Genomic DNA, 16,874 nt, shown 5'->3' on the forward strand with positions numbered 1-16,874 from the left:
GGGGAAGGGTGTGTGTGTGCCCCGTCTCGCTCCCACTTTTGTTGTGTGAAGAGTTTCTATCAAAACTGAAGGTACACCGCGAACTGCACACCGTGACTTAATGCACGTACATACGCTATAAAATATGCTGGGGCAGGGGATCGTCTGTCGAGCTTGGAGCAGAAAGGCTGAGGCATTTGTAAAAGGCATTTCAATGTGATACATGTGCTTCGGTAAGGTAGATGGTTTAAGAGTGTGGTTATGGCGTCGGGGGTGGGGCGAGTTGCACTCGAGTTCATTAAAGTATATTATATTGTAATCGATGAGCCACACACTCTCTCTCTATCTCACTACCTCACTCTTTCTATCTCACTAACTCACTTTCACTCTCTCTTTCACCACCTCTCTCTCTATCTCACTACATCACAACATCACTCTATGTTTATATATAACTACCTCACAACATCCCTCTCCCTCACTACCTCACTCTTTCACTACCTCACTCTCTCTATCTCACTACCTCACTCTCTATCTACCTCACTCTCTATCTCACTACCTCACTCTCTATCTGCCTCACTCTCTCTCACTACCTCACTCTATTTCAATACCTCACTCTCTCTCACTACCTCACTCTCTATTTCAATACCTCACTCTCTCTCTCTCTATCTCACTACCTCACTCTCTCTCTGCTAATGCAATAGGTATCACATATGCAACAAAAAAGCTAATGCCAATAGAAATGACAATGCCATTTATTTAGGGATACAAAAATGATAAAAAAATAATGAGCAATACCAATAGCTCTACCTATAATATTGCCGAGACCATTGCATTGTAAATGGGAAAAGGGCCAGATGCGCTTCTAGGAGGGGGTGGTGGTGGGGTGATTTCAAACCTGGGACAGACTCCTTTGGTCATGCTTCGTGTTTCATGCAGACTTTGTCTAGACGAGTGCAGAAAACAGGTTTGTCTCTCACACCACAGCCACATGTGCACACCGACCAGGCAAAACATTTTGTGTGGCTTCCTTCACAACTCAGGCAGCCAGTGAAACAGAAATCCGCAAAATAGGGTGCATCTTTAGTGGCAGCAACTACACTCCATTTTTGGTATCTCAGGCAGCCTTCTTTACTTGTGCTTATAGGACGTGGCTTAGATGTCAAGGTGTTAACTTAACCCAATGGTCGAAGTGGGGGGAAAAAAGTAGGGGAACTGTAGGCGGAGAATCAGAGGGCGGGAATAACCCAAGGATCGGATCAGTGGGCGGAGCAAGAGGTGTGGCCGGAATGCGCAAACATCCCAATTGTTTGTATTTGTTTGACATTTCACTGCCCAGTTTAATCAACCAATGGATACACATGATTATTTAAGGTTATAATGAGTTATTGACATTAAAATATACTCACAAAGTGGGATATGTTTCTAATCACAGAATGTTCAAAATACGATACAATGTGGAAGCACAAGCCAATTGTCTCTGAGTCATGGAGTTTCTGTCATCAGCACTTCTCCCTTTTTCCACAACAGCAGTTCAAACATGAATGGCAAAATATCCTACATTGCAAATGTTTTGTATGAGAGAGATTAAGCTATTGACATTGTAAATAACAATGCCGTTTCTCTAAATGTTTTAAAAACAAAAACATAAACAAAAAAAATGTCATGAACAATGCCAATAGCTCTAACTTTACCAATGCCGAGACCATTGCATTGTAAATGCTTGTTTTTTACTTTAAGCTATGTTGCATATCAGCTAGCACCAGTGGCGTAACGAAAGTTCAGGGGGCCCCCCTGCAAGGTGCACAGAGAGGCCCCCTCTCCGGATTTATTCCGGAGCACTCATTCCTTGGTACTGTCCTGAGGGGGCCCCCTTCAGCTCAGGGGCCCCCTGCACCGCAGAGGCTGCGGGGGCCTGTGTTACGCCCCTGGCTAGCAGTGCTGTTCAACATTTAAAAAAACACTGACAAAGCCTACGCATAGGCAAACACTATTAGCTGTGCCAATGCTTGTGTTATATTGCAATGATTTTAATTATTCAAGCAACAAAACTGCTTGACTTGGCATCCCTAGCAAGCAGGATAAAACCTTCAAACCTGATATACCTCGCTACTTCATGCTCCTTCAAAAAAGTAAACAAGAAATTAGATGAACAGAGTCAGCAGCCTCCATGAGGTGCATGAGTTCACCATGAATTGGAGAGAAGTCCCATAGGATGCTGTCTGTGGGGCTCAGTATGGTGTACAGGCCGCAAGGATCTGAATTAGAGGTGGTTGCTATAGGGGACAGTAAAAATGGGCAGAGGACCTGTTGGATGATCTCAAACATACCTGTTTTATTTAGAGGCCGGGAGATGCAGTTTTTCAAATGATAGAACCCTAGTTGGCTATGCTGTTAGGAAACCCTTCACAGAAGAGAAATTCCCTGTAGGCATGGACTCAAAAACCCAAATCATTGATTGTGGAATTACACCACCATTTCTGGCAGCTTTATTCCCGTCTCGAACCGCTGTGCGAATCATCGCGGTAACGGACAGAAAAAATTCTGAAATGTCCCCCATATGCTGGGATACGATTCCCAATGTATCAGGGACACTGTGTTTTTTACTGAGAGAAAAAACCAAGCTCAAAGGCCACGTCCGAAAAAAAAGGAAACCTGCTGACTCAACAGTAAGCTCTATACGATGGGCTGGATGCAGCACGGCCAACTGAGGGGGCAAAGCAGCTCGGTGGCCAGCTCTCTGAGGTCTAAAAGGGGCTGTGAGTATGAATATTTAATCCACTGGCGGTCCTCACGAGGCAGCACCTGCAGCAAAGTGCTGCACTTGCTTGCAACACCTAAATTGCGCCAACTTCTAGGTCGAGGATGTGCTTGAATAGAGGCTGTGGCAGGTCATTATTTTTCCTTTCCCTTATTATTTTTCCTTTCCCTCATTATTTTTCCTTTCTCTGTGTCTCTAGACACTCTAAATGATGATTTTCCCATTGTTCTGATAAATAAGGTACTTTTGTTTTCCATGAAGTCATTAGCAGAGAGATACCGGCATTTGCATCTGAATGGCTACTGCTTCCTTCTCACCCTTTAGGCCGTTAACTCGTGATTGCCTACAAGAAAAAAAAGCATAAAGCAAGGAAATACATTTTATTTTGCATTTTATCACAACTGGAGTTTTGGCATTATGACATAGGATGCAATCATCTGTTTGGTGTTGTTTTTCATTAACAGCGTGTTGCATTGTGGGGCTTGTAGTCTTGCTTTTAACAGTTTCATCACAGGCTCAAAACCCCGGCATACAAAGTGTTGTTGGCTAGACTGCCCAAATTGGCTGGAGGTTTTATACATGACATGGATCCACTTGTCAGCTATGTTTTTGCAAAGTCATCTAGTCCATTTAAAAAAAGGACTTGTTTCATGCATAAAACCAAAAGTAAATTCTGCTCACACATTTTGTGAGGGTTCACTCTCTTACTCTCATCATGCATTAAAGCAAGCATTGGCAATGTGAATTGTTTTTTCTTATGTATAGTGGAATGTTTCATATCTGGTTTCACACCACGATAAAGGTGTAACATGGACCCATGCAGCACAACCTTCCCTAGCACAAATATTAAGTTAAGGACAGGTGGCAGTACCAGAAGGAAGTTGCACGTTTCACACATACAGGACAGGTACAACACAGGTAACAAACACACTAAAGAGCAAGTGACAGGCATTAAAGGACCGTTGTATAATTATCATAAGCAGACATAAACATTAAGGGTGGGCGTAGTGGGCATAGTGGGGCTACATGAAGCAGCGCGTAGTGTGCCCAAATCTACGCACACTACGCGCTCCGCGTAGCCCCACTACGCGCCTCCCGCCTCCCGCCCGACCTCCTTTTAAAACATACCCTGAATTTATAATAAATAAAAGTAAAGACACTTCCTGAAGCGCGGCGTCTCCGGGGCTCCCTCTTCCTGGTTTCCAACTTCTTGCGAGAAATGCGGATGCGCGGACGTCCGCGCATGCGCATTTGTCAGAAGAAGTTGGAAACCAGGAAGAGGGAGCCCAGGAGACGCCGCGCTTCAGGTAAGTGTCTTTACTTTTATTTATTTTACATTCAGGGTATGTTTTAAAAGGAGGGCGGGCGGGAGGTGGGTGGTGGGCGGCAGGCAGCTACGCTTCGCCCTGGCGTGTGCGTAGCGCTGCCTGCTTCGCCTACTTCGAAAACTGCGAAGCAGGCAGCGCTACGTACACTACGTGGGCGAAGCGTAGTGTCACGCCCAGGGTTAATAAACATACAAGAACTACAAAACGTCATATGATACTACCATACATTCATGTACTCATATAGGATGATGAACACTCATATCCATAATGTGGTATGCTTCATACTGCGTACCATAGCTTGTGTTGGAAGACATTTAAGGGTACTACTGTTAACTGGTGTACAGTCTCTAGTTTTAGGTTTTTCCTTTGTTAAACTGTCAGACCTATATTAAAATTGTATGTGGATGAGCTAAAGTGATATCACTGAATCGAGTGGCTTTTATTAGAATTAGTGAACCAAACCTTTCCGTCTTTTATTAATGACTCAAGAGCAGGAGCGGCCCATGCAGGTAAGAGCGGTGCGGCCGGGTTGGGGGGGATATGACAGACGACCACGAGGAAAAATGAAATAAATAATTTTCCAAGTTGTTGTCTGTCGAAATCCCCCCCCCCCCCACCAGTCCTCACCGCCCCACCGCCCCATCGCTCTTACCTGCACAGGTCGCTCCAGCTCAAGAGGCAAGTAGGTAGTTTTGTTTCTCCTATATAAGCCTTTCTTTTTTTTTTCGATTAAGCAACACTATGGTATATCACACCATACATAGGAGAGATTGTTGTATAGTGTGTATCCTCAACTCAATTATTTAAATGTGCTCTCAGATGTGATGGTCATGGAAAAGGAGGTCATGCTTAGAAGCAAGACTCAATCCAGGTTTCCTGATTAGACTTTGTGCAATTCAGATCCTGGAGGGGTATGTCATTCTTTCCCCCTTTTGCCATGATGACTATTTTCTTAGTGACCCAAGACGCAAACCAGTTGTCTCGTGTTGCCTATACAAAGCCTTTATTGATGTTATAGACAGACTAACATTGTGATCCATTAAACCATATACAAGAGAGGTTTTTTTTACAGCGCAGATCTTGAACTGAAATATTTCAAGGTGCTCTCAAATGAGATGATCACAGAAAAAGAGGTATAGGGAAGAAAAGTAATTGCCCAGGGTCACACTGTTTGGTGAAGCTGTGAAGCTGTAACCAAAGCCAGACTCTCTGGGTCATGGCCTCGCAACTAGTTTTTGCCCTGGGTTCAATAAACGTTTCTGACTTACCTCGGCATATTGTGCAAGTGCATTTTAAAGCCCTCTTCATAGAACAGGTACTCCTTGGGTAGAAACAGTGCAAGCTTCTCAAGTTCAGAGGGCAGATACACCGAAGGTAGCATCTGCTAAATATTTTCCCATCACAAGACAGGTAAAAATTGTGCCGCAGCAGTGCTTTACTTCATCACCGAAATAGGACAGTATGGCAGTAGCAAACCAATGCTACCTTTCTCACAGAAGGCAACATGTGCAATTTTCCATTTCCCATGGAACAGATCTGACCAGTACTATATACAGTTACTGCATGAGTGACATGTGGGTTACAGACAGAGCTCTGGAATGGGTGCTTAAGTCACTGAAAGGAATGTATAGGTGGATGACTTATGACTTGGGGAATATGAAAATTCTTACAACATTCTCACTTGAGTGATATTTCAAGTCAGCATTTGGAAAATCCTGCTACTGCCACTTGTTGATCTGCTGTTTGTATTGATTCTATGGTGTTCCATGAATTGAGAAGTAGCCGTCACCATGTAGGTCATTGTTATTTGGAGCAGCCTGTCCCCACTGAAACTATGATCTAAACAAGCAGACAGGTGCCTCTATCTTTGACAAGGTCTTGAATACACATGCACCAGGTGCTGTGCAATCCCAGGATTGGTGCTGCACCTGTTCAAAATGTTGAGGGCCACCAGTGATTCCATCTGTTCTCATTAGGGAACTGGCTCTTTAATATCTAGGTTTGTAGGGTTTCGGGTTCTCCAGTGACGTAGTGTTGGGATTACAAAGCACTAGGTTTTTGTTGACCTTAGGCTTATCACTGGGCATGTTTCTAAGGGATCTGAGACTTTGGCATAGGGAGAATGATCTGTTTCTCCAGTTTCTGGATTACGTTTTCCATAGGGTATTTGCTGTCTTCATTCTTAGATTGTTTGGGGTAAGCCATTAAAGCAGTGGATGAGTCTAACTCTGGTGGAATCCTATACTCTCTATCATCATAAGAAACACCTGCATCGAATGGAACCGAGCTCTTTGGTTTCCACAAGGGAAACCACTTTTATTCAGCAGATTTGACAAGGACCCACATTAAAAAGGGTAGTGCTCCTCAACATTTCTTTTTTTCATTGACTCTGCAGTTAGGTCATATCTTTGTGCAAAAGACTGTTTCCATTCACATCTTCATGAAGAAATTGCTCTATGTTCCCTCTTTCAAAATTCCACAAACGTGTGTCTCAATACCCTGGATGTTTGGCGTCAATTAACATTTACTTGAATTTGTCAGAGGAGTTTTGCCACTGCAATATTCACATTTGTCAAGCTCAGCGCTGCCAGAAGAAATCTCTGCCACTCTGTTGTCTTCATTATCTGACAGGTGGAAATGGTGTTTGCTACTGCTTATTCACAAGCATTGGTGTAGGAAGTTTGGGACACACATGGGATTTATCCCCCCCCCCCAGATTTGGGAGTGAGGGGGGCCTGGGGGACATGGGTGGAGGTACCAGGGGACATGAGAATCTTCCAACTCATCTCCATGGTTTACAGGGTCATTAGCACATGAAAGCTGCACTGATAAAGCCTTGTTCTTGACCTGCTGCCCTACCACCACTCTCAGAGCACCGTCAAAGGTCCTGACACCGCTGAATGCAGCCTACACCTGTGAGGATAAAGGCAGGGGAGAAGAAACCAGAATTTTCTGTCTGCATCCAGCTCATGGCTATTGATAACTGGGAACTTCATGCACCACCCGCTGCCTGTCTTGCCCAGGATTACCTACCCCCTCCCAATCCCCTTCTCACACTCCCCTGCTTGAGACTTTAAGTCAAGCCTACATAGTAACGAGGAAGCATCAGCCCTGGTGGTGCTTGTCCACAGGAGAAGATAGGGTCCATAAGTCAAAAACAACGGGTGATGTAATGGGGAACTTTACTATAACTCGAGCCTCAGTTTATTGAAAAGGAGGCATGCAAAAAGGGGGTGAGGGGCGTCAGGCTGATTGTACCAGGGAATCAGGCATTAATCACCCACAGTGCAAAGACCAAAGTACCTGTCTCTGATAAGGCGGCACAGCTAGTTAGGCACTCCCTGCTAATATCTAGGCATGGTTGGTTATCATCCTAGCACAACAAACTCAGTTGTTGTTTTTTTTGTTTTTTTCTTTGGTTTGGGGAGTAGCCCCACAAGTCCAATCTTTTTAGTTAAAACCCTTCCTCCCCTTTACCTCTTCCCTCCCCTGAATCCTAAAAACCCCTTACCTCCTTTTACCCCTACCCACCCATAAACCCCAAAAACCCTAAACTCTCTTTACCTCTACCCACCCCTGAGTCCTAAAAACCCCTACCTTCCTTTACATCTCCCTGCACCTGAACCTGAGAAACCTCCTACCTCTCTTTACACCAAACGCCCAAGAACCCTAAAAACCCTTTACCTCCTATTATCTCTAGTAAGCCCTGAACCCTAAACACCCCTTGGCAACCTGTATCTCTTCCCTCACCTAAACCGTAAAAATGTTTTACCTCCCTTTACCTCTACCCACTCTTGAACCTTAAAATCCTTTTCCCATTACCTGCCTCTGATCCCTAAACCCCCTTCCTCCTCTTACTTCTACCTGCCCCTGAACCCTAGAAACCTCTTAACTGCCTTTACCTATACCCACCTCTGAACCCCAGAAATCCCTCAACCCCCATTGCGCCAACCTGCCTTAGAACCCTAAAAAAACCCTTACCACCTTAATACTTCCAGCATTTGAACCCTAAAAACCCCTTACCTCACTTTATTTCCAGCCTTGAACCCTGAAAACCCCTTCCCTCCCTTTACCTCGACCCACCCCTGAATCCTAACAAACCATTATGTCTACCCGGCCCAGAAGCCAAACAACTCCTTACCTCCACTCACCTTCCTGTCCCTTACCCCTTTTTACCTCTACCTGCCCCAAAATCCTGAAAAACCCCATACGTCCCTTTACCACTTCCACCCCTAAACACTAAACATTCCCTGTATGAAATTGGGTAATTAGTTGAGGGGATTAAGTACCCACCTCAAGTTATAATGACAATCCTTGTATGGGGTAACCACAAAAGTCACAAATTAAACCTGAGCTCAACCCCCTTGGAGCTATGGCACAGAACAGATGAGCTTATCGTAGATACAATTTGTCAAGTATTTAATCAGAACTAAAACAGTAATAAAGTTGGAATGCAAAAAATAAATATCCGAAAATGAATTAGACATATAGAGTAGATTGTAATAAACAAAACAACACCAAAATGACAACAATCCAACAAGGAGATATGAATTTTAAACGTTTTAAGTAGAAATAGCACAGACAGCAAATGATAGTCAATGGTTGTGGTCTCCTGGGACAAAGGTGCGATTTAATGGTGATGGAGCGAGAGTTAGATACACCAACCAGCTTCATCCTACTCAAAAACTTTACATTAGAACTTTTGCCCTTCAAGTAACAATCCACCACAGGAGTACACTTCCAAAGCCCCGCAGAACCTCAGGGCAGGAAAGTAGAGACTCACAGGGTGGCAGGCAGAGTCCATACCAGGTCCAGCAGCTACTGATCAGCTGGACAGTAGAATAAATGGCCTGTTGAAACTTGTTATCCCTGTAGCTTGACCAGGAGAACAGCACAATCTTGTGGGTGAGGATGATCTCCTGGGTACACCCTAACCAATGGGGTAAGGTTTGTGGGGCATTTACAAGATGGCTGAAGACTTCAGCCACACTGAACTTGGGACACAGACCTGGGGCTGTGCTTGAGGAGTGTACTATGGTAATCCCAGTGTCCTTCCACATCTAACATCAAAATCCAGTTTTAGGCAGTCCCTGGGCCCCCAACTAACTAAGACAGAAGTCTGGTAAAATCATAGCTGAGCTTTAAGTGATCAGACAGTGGATATACATAAAGTGTTTTAACTTTCTGTTTCCCTCCTGCGAAGTGCACCCCAAATGTTATAAGCAAATCCCCAGCAACTCTGTTAAGCTGGATGTGACACTCTAATGTCAAAAGAGAATTCTCACTCACAGCCCCACCCCGGTAGTCACTCTAGACAGGTTCTGGGACAGATCTCCCTCCCACTGATGCCTGACTGTCTAGAAGGACAAAAGGGGAGGCAGGCCCAGGTGTGAACTTAAGTTTCCTATAACAAGGAAAGCCCCTTTGGAGTGCACCAAGGGTCTGGGCACAGCCCCCAGGCCATCCTTTTAAGGGGAGGAGAACACCTCCACACACCCAAGCCTCACTGTCCCTGTCCTGGCTGCACTTCACATCTCACCACTGGGAAGCCATCAAGGTGACAGTTGAATACTTACAGAAAGGCCTTCAAAAGACTCTAAGCAGGCAAAATGCAACTTTTCTAAAATACCTTTTATGTAATTGTTAAGCAAAATTAGACTTTTTCTATTACATTAGATCTTCTTTAACTATTAATAAGAATTATTTCTCGAGCTATTAGCAATCAGCATTATAATGTGTTACAATGTAATCTGATTTTCCCTATAGAAGCAGCAAGTCTAATTACAGTCAAAATAGATTTTATGGTTCTTTTTCACTGTAAAAACATATGGAATATTACAATTCTACATGACCTACTTTTAAATACCATGCTCCCTACCCTATGGGCAATAGGGCTTTTATTAGGGGTGACTTATTAATATTTAAAAGTAAAGTTTAGGTCTGATAAATGGTTTATTTTGACAGGCTCAATTGGCAGTTTAAAATGACACCGGTAGGCTACAGTGGTAGGCCTGGAGACATGCTTTACTCTGTCACTGTAGTGGTTAGCACAATGAGTGTGCAAGCCCAATGGGGTCATTTAACTTGCAGACCCTCAGCAAATTTTGTGCCATATATTTGAGTCAATCTGGAGTATACCAATTTTACCATGTTGAAAAAGGTTAGTAGAGGTAAAGTGCACAGAGTTCTATAGAACGCAAAAAGAGGATTCAGCAAATCCCCCCCCCCAAAAAAAATATCTGCGGTGGACCTGATGAAAGGGCTAATTTCCAACACCTTCTACCTCCTCTTACCTCTAGCTGCCCCTTTAAACCACAAAAGGATTTATTTTGACAGATTAAATTGGCAGTTTAAAACTACAAACCAGGCTACAGTTTCAGGCCTGGAAACATGCTTTACTCTGTCACTGTAGTGGTTTGCATGCTGAGTGCTTCACCCCACTGGTGACATTTAACTTACAGATCGTGGAAATACTTTGTGTCGTATATTAGGGATTTATGGGTAAGTTAAATGAGCTAATCAGGATTATTCCAATTTTAATATGTTGAAATTAATTAGCAGTGTTAGCAGGGGTAAACAGGCGCGGTGCGTCCATTGGGGCGTGGGGGCGTAGCCCCCCCGCCCGCCCGCCCACGCACCTGCACGTAGCTCTCTCGCGACGCCGTGGGTGGGGAGAACTCAACTGACAATGCATGTCAGTCAGCATGACGTCGGACCGTGGGCGGTCCGGCGTCATGTTGACTGACAAGCATTGTCAGACCAGGCAGCACTGCAGCACAAGTGCGCATGAGTGGGCATGGTGAGCTAGTTTTTAGCCCGTGCCCAGTCATGCGCACTTGTGTTTTCACGGATTTGCGCATGCCCATTAGGAGCCCCTCGGTCTCCTAATGGGCAGGCGGCGGGCGAGGAGTAGGCTGTGCCCTCAGCCAATCCTGACGCTTCAGCAGCGCCAGGATTGGCTGAGGGGTTGCCACTGCAGTGCTGACGTGACGACGTGCTGTTCAACTTCCATCCAGTTTGAAGAGGCGCCAATGCGGACCAGGAGCAGAGGCGGCAGGTAAGAGGGGCTGTAGGCGCCAACGGACGGAGCCGAGGTGGCGCGGACGTGCTGAGGACCTAAGGTAGGATTTAAAAAAAAAATATTTTAACACTCCCCACCCCCCGCGACTTCCCCCCCCCCCCCCCCTGCGAGCCGCGACTGCTAGAGAGAGAGGGCGATAAAAGTTAGTGTGGATACCTAGGAAGAGAGCTGACTCCGAGTCTCCGACCTTACATTATCCAACTAGAGAGGACAGAAAGAGGCAGCGCTGGCGACCCGATTTGAGGGCCTACCCCCACCCAATTCCACAGACCTAGACAGTGGACACTGCAGTTATATCTCGGAGCCGTTCCCATTTCAATGCTTTTGTATGTGGGTCATTTTCCATGATAGGCCAGAGCGTCTTTGTTTTGCTTTTGTTTGAACCATGTCATTAATTCATTCGTACTAACGGAGATTCCCCTGTAACACCGGTAGCTGGTCACAGGGAGCGAGCTGGAGAGACAGCGGCCTCGCCGCAGAAGGGAGGATCGTCTGTTTAAAGAGCTGTAACTGAAGGCTGAGATAGAGATAAGAAGCTCTCTGCACTTCAGACGGGTGCGTGTTAAGTGTAGGGTGTCAGTGGCAGTACGCAGTGGGGGTGTACATTAACGCATTCATGACGGACAGGTGTATGCAGAGTGCAGGGGCATTCCCCGAGGTGGCTTGGTTTCCTCTCAGTGCACAGTGCGTGTGTGTACATTAACGGATTCATGACGGACAGCTGCATGCACATTTCAGGGGTCGTTTCCCCGGGTCGCGTGGTTTCCGGTCCGGGCCCTGTTTGTGTACAGTGACGGGTGCATGCAGAGTGCAGCGGCTTTCCCTGAGGTGGCTTGGTTTCCCGTCAGTGCACAGAGTGTATACAGTGACGGATGCATGCACGGTGCGTGGCTCGCTCCCCTGGGTGCTTCCGTCCCTGCTGCTGATGCAAGGCCGCACGCTGAAGGCTGCTCACGCTGGGGTGATTGGTGGGCTCCCCAGGTTGCAGTCTGCATGCCCAAGTTCTCTTCTGCAGATGCTGAGCATCTCCAGCAGCGGGAGGAGGGGAGGGCGAGGGCATGGATTATAGGGCGGGTAGTGCGAGGTGGTAGCAATAACTGCGGGGCACATATTAGAGTAAGAATTTGGAGACTGGGGTGAGGCACGGAATGGCTGAAATTAAAAAGTACGGTGTTTTTGGATGGACACTGACTGACCTGGACTAGAGGGTTTCAGACTTAGGGGATTTTGCGCTCCACCACACATTTTACGCCCCACCACTTTCAAATGTCACCAGTCGCCCCTGGGGGTAAAGTGCACAGAGTTCTATAGCCAACAAAAATAGGGTTCAGTAAAATGGCCAAGAACATTCAGGGGTAACCCTGCAGAAAGGACACATTTCCAACACCCTCCTACCTTCTCTTATCTCCACCTACCAACTGAAACCCAAAAACCTTTTACCACCATTTATCATTGCTCACCCATGAACCCTAAAAACCCCTTTGAAACCTTTACTACCCTGTATCCTCACCCAGATCTGAACTCTAAAAACACCTTTACTGCTCTTACTACCATCTTCGTTCGCCCATGCCAGAACCCTAAAACCCCTCCAAAACCATTAACACCCAGAACTCTTGTAAACCTAAACATGTTTTTTCACATTTGATCCAATTAGTTTGAAGAGTGTAAATAACAATAAAACATAGTTGCACACTACGGCTACATGCCTGCTTTCTATTTCACTTCAGAACTATGCAGTTGTATAACTTTATCAGAATCTGCAACTCACAGGCCATGGGCAATTTGTTTAGGGTCAATTATTATCAATATTATTACTAAGAAAGCTTATATAGCACAACAGCTACCCACAACAGGGTTTCCCAGCGCTTAGGGACAGATAGGGTACAGTGAGAACTCGCTATCGCAGAACAACCATGTCTTCAACAGTTTCCGAATAGAAGACAGTCAGGTACAGCATCTCAAAGTTTGCGGAAGGTTGTCCCAAAGCTTGGAGCCCTGGTAAGCAAAGTACCATCCTCCCATGCGTGTCTATTTGATTCCTGGAACCGCACATAACATAAGGTCACTGGACTGTAAGGCCCGATCAGTAGATGAGGTCTCACTAGGCCATGGAGATAGTGAGGGCCAGCTCCTGATTTAGCTCAGTGCACAAAGCACAGGGTTTTAAATTGGATTCGCTTCTCCACTGCAACTTCTTCAAGAGAGAGGAAGTAGAAGCACTTTTTGGAGGTCGGTAGAGTAGCCTGGCCGCCGGGGTTCTGGACTAATTGCAGCCTTCTTAGAGATGCTTTATCTGCTCCCAAATAGAGGATGTTGCCATAGTTCAGACTAGATAGAATAAGGGCCTGAATGACTAGCCTTTGGGCTGTAAAAGGAAGAATCTAAAGGATTCTCCACATCCATTTCCACACACCAAAGAAGGTGGCAGCCACCTTTGCAACCTGAGGCTTCCTGGACAGTTTGTCGTCCAGCAGGAACCCAAGGTTCTTCAACTTTTGGGCTGGTGCTGGAAGTGCGCCCACATTTTGAGGCAAATGCTGTGAGCCCCATAGGGCAGGTTTCTTTCCCAATACCAATACATCCGTCTTTTCCCCATTCAGCTTCAAAGATTTCAAATTCATCCATGAGGCAATCCTGGCCAGTCATGAATTGGGCTACAGAGGTATGATGCTGCGCGGAAGACAGGGAGGAGATAATTTGTGAGTCATCCACGTAGAAAAATATGGTCAGGCCAAAGCCATCAACTAGGTCAGCCAAAGGTTGGACATAGATATTAAATAAGGCCAGACTGAAGGCTCAACCTTGAGGCTACCCTGATGTAACAGCATGGCGTGTGGAGGAGGCATTTGCTGAAGAGACCTGAAAGGTAGGGTCACTCAGGAAAGATGTCATCCAAGATAAAGCTGTACCTTGTAAACCTATGGTGACCAGTCTCTCTAACAGCGAAGTGCTTGACCCAGTATCGAAAGCAGAGCTGAGATCTAGTAAGATCAGCACTGCTGCCTCGCCGTCATCTAGGTGCTGTCTAAGATGTTCTGTGCATCCTAGAAGGGTGGATTCCATACTGTGACCTGCCCTAAACCTCGACTGAGAGGGGTGTAGCCGGTTATGAACCTCCACAAAAACAGAAAGTTGTCTGCTGATATGCTTTTCCAGGACTTTAGCTATGATGGGAATAGGTCTATAATTGGACCAATTCAAAGGATCCAGGTTAGATTTCTTCAGGAGGGGCAAAACCATGGCATGTTTCCAAGGCTGAGGAATGCACCCTGCCTGTAAAGAGGAATTCAGGAGGTCCAACAGTAGCCGCAAAATATCAGGTTCCAGAGTGTGACGCTTAGCTGGAGGAAGAGGGTCCCACTTTTACACACTGTATCAGTGAACTAAGTGACAGCCAGTCCAGCATGTCCCATGCGTTAAGTGTCTGAGTAGCAGGGAATGAGGAACAAAGGTGTGAGTTATTTCTGAAAAGGTTGGGTCCTCCATAGTCAAGGGCATCGTATGAAGGAACGACTGAGGCAGACCATGCCCGCTCCTCCCGATTTCAATGAGAGTTGAATACCCTCCACCTTTTTAACACAGAAAAGAGCCACTTCATTGAGTCGGGAGAGTATAGGGGAGGGAGCAACCTTAAAGGGGTGAGAAAGTTCTTGCACTACTCTGACCAGCCTTTTGGGCAGCCACGGTCCGTGCAGGTAACAGCGGTGGGGCCATGTAAGGGGGGATTTCGAGGGACAATGCAGAGGAAAAATGTATTATTTATTTATTTTTCCCTCAGCATCGTCCCTCGAAATCCCCCCTTACACGGCTCCACCGTTGTTACCTGCATGGACCGCGGCTGGTTTTGGGGCAGTTTTGTGCAGAGGTAATTTGGTCTGAGTAAAAGGTGGCATGAAGAGTTCTGCAAAGCTCATGATAGTTTTTCATTGCCCTTTTATATTTACATTTTGCTTCCTCCTCATACTTGAGTCTCCAGGCTCTCTCTACATCTGGTTTTCTCAGAGAGCAGTGCCTCAGTAAACCAAGGAGCCGGAGGAAAAGTCCTGGAAGGACAGGTGAAATTAAAAGGCAGGACTGTGTCCAATGAGTCCTGCAGCCAGGCGTCAATTCTAAGCTGACCACACACGGCCGCATAGGTAAAGTTAGGCATTGTGTTCCTCAGTTGGTGATTACCAGGCTGTAGTCCTAACAAATGGTCTATCCCTCTAGCTACGAGGAATGAAGCCAGTCGAGACAGTGAACTGTAGCGCATGATGATCTGGCCACAATAGGGGCTACCGTAGTAGCAGTCGCAAGATTATTTAAATTAGACAAAATTGAGTCCAAAAGGTGGCCTGCTGTATGTAAATGTAAATGTATGGTTCGTATGAGTTGGGGTGGACTTAATAGGTGTCAGGTTCAGGGCGCTAAGGTCTACAAACAAAGTCTGCCATACACCATAGAGATTATCTTCTAGGTAAGCATTGAGGACTCCTAAAACAATAAAGTTAGCAGATTTAGGAATAATGGGGGGCCAGTGTGTCAGCCAGCTGCATGCTCCAATTCCCACATACCCCGTGGGGCGATATATTAAGGCACCAGATTTAGTAAATTTAGAAGTTAATTCCAGTGAAAAGGAGACCACTTTGCAGGCTGGGGCAGGCAGTTCTTGAATTTTGCATTTATATATGTTTTTAAACATAATGGCATCCCCTCTCCTAATTTATTGGGTCTATCCTCTCTCACAATGAAGTAGACTTGGGGGAGGACCGCTATCACATCCATCATAGAGACCTCATAGAACCATGTTTCCATAAGAAACATTGCATCTGGTGATGTATGGGTAGAGAAAGCACATCGAGGCTAGAGAAACAAAACTTGCTGTTAAACCCAGGATGCAACACTGGCTTCTCATTGCTCCCTAGCATGTCTCCAAAAGGAGTACACCCTGTGGCATGGGGGCATGGTCCCTAGACACTGGACCCGTTTGGGGCGGGAAGGGCTTGCTGTTGGCGCGATGGCAGTGTGCTTGCACTGTGGCCATCCTGATATAGGGGAGAGAGAAATACGATTAGTCCGCTCAAAAAAGTCCCCAAAGCTGTACCTGTCCCCCACAGAAATGTAATGACTCCTATGCCCCTGTTCACAAGAATTTACGGAGTATCCCAGATTAGATCCATTGAAGAACAACCATTAGATTGTCTACTTCCTGGGAAAAGTGCTGGTACTAAGGTCCTGGTAATAACCACCCTAGACTGATTGTTATGAGGTTCTGAATAAATTGATGTTGTGATATTTCAAATGTGTGGGCGTCAGGTGGATGTGTATGAAGCTATGTCACTGATGGTTGGCTTTGGGTATATCCATAAGCAAAGAGGAATGTGCTAGTTGCTTAGCATGAATCTTCATTTAAATGAATACAGCAGAGAGATAATATATAGAGAGATATGTTCTGTCGTGTCGCATCTCACCAAGGAAGGAATGGGAAGAGTTAGATGGGCATACTAGCAATAAAAAAAATTGAGTGTTAATAAGGGCATTTAGGTGGTACATCTGTTTGAACAGTTAGGAGCTTGCACTGTCTACACCTGGAGTAAGAGCAAAATACCATCACACCTCTGCTATAGGAGAGGTTTTCTGCTTGCAGGTGATGTAAACACACACACATATATACCCCTTGTAAAATGCACATTCCCGTCCTACCCTTCGCCCCTATTCTGCAGGTCTCTCTTCAACCCCGTGTGTTTAT

At 45.7% G+C, this 16,874-nt stretch overlaps 1 protein-coding gene across 1 annotated transcript in view; it reads right to left on the bottom strand.

Annotated features, from left to right (window-relative positions):
- Positions 1–5,446, bottom strand: part of LOC146811321 (uncharacterized) — a 71,538-nt gene extending 66,092 nt beyond the window's left edge. The window contains exons 1-3 of the mRNA XM_085615058.1: positions 5,334–5,446; positions 3,017–3,080; positions 2,082–2,098 (exon numbers count right to left, since the gene is read on the bottom strand). Coding sequence (XP_085471184.1) covers positions 2,082–2,098; positions 3,017–3,080; positions 5,334–5,446 — 194 coding nt within the window. The remainder of the gene's footprint in view (positions 1–2,081; positions 2,099–3,016; positions 3,081–5,333) is intronic.
- Positions 5,447–16,874: the final 11,428 nt, after the last annotated feature.

Source organism: Triturus cristatus, chromosome 7 (assembly GCF_964204655.1).
Source record: "Triturus cristatus chromosome 7, aTriCri1.1, whole genome shotgun sequence".
NCBI lineage: Eukaryota > Metazoa > Chordata > Amphibia > Caudata > Salamandridae > Triturus > Triturus cristatus.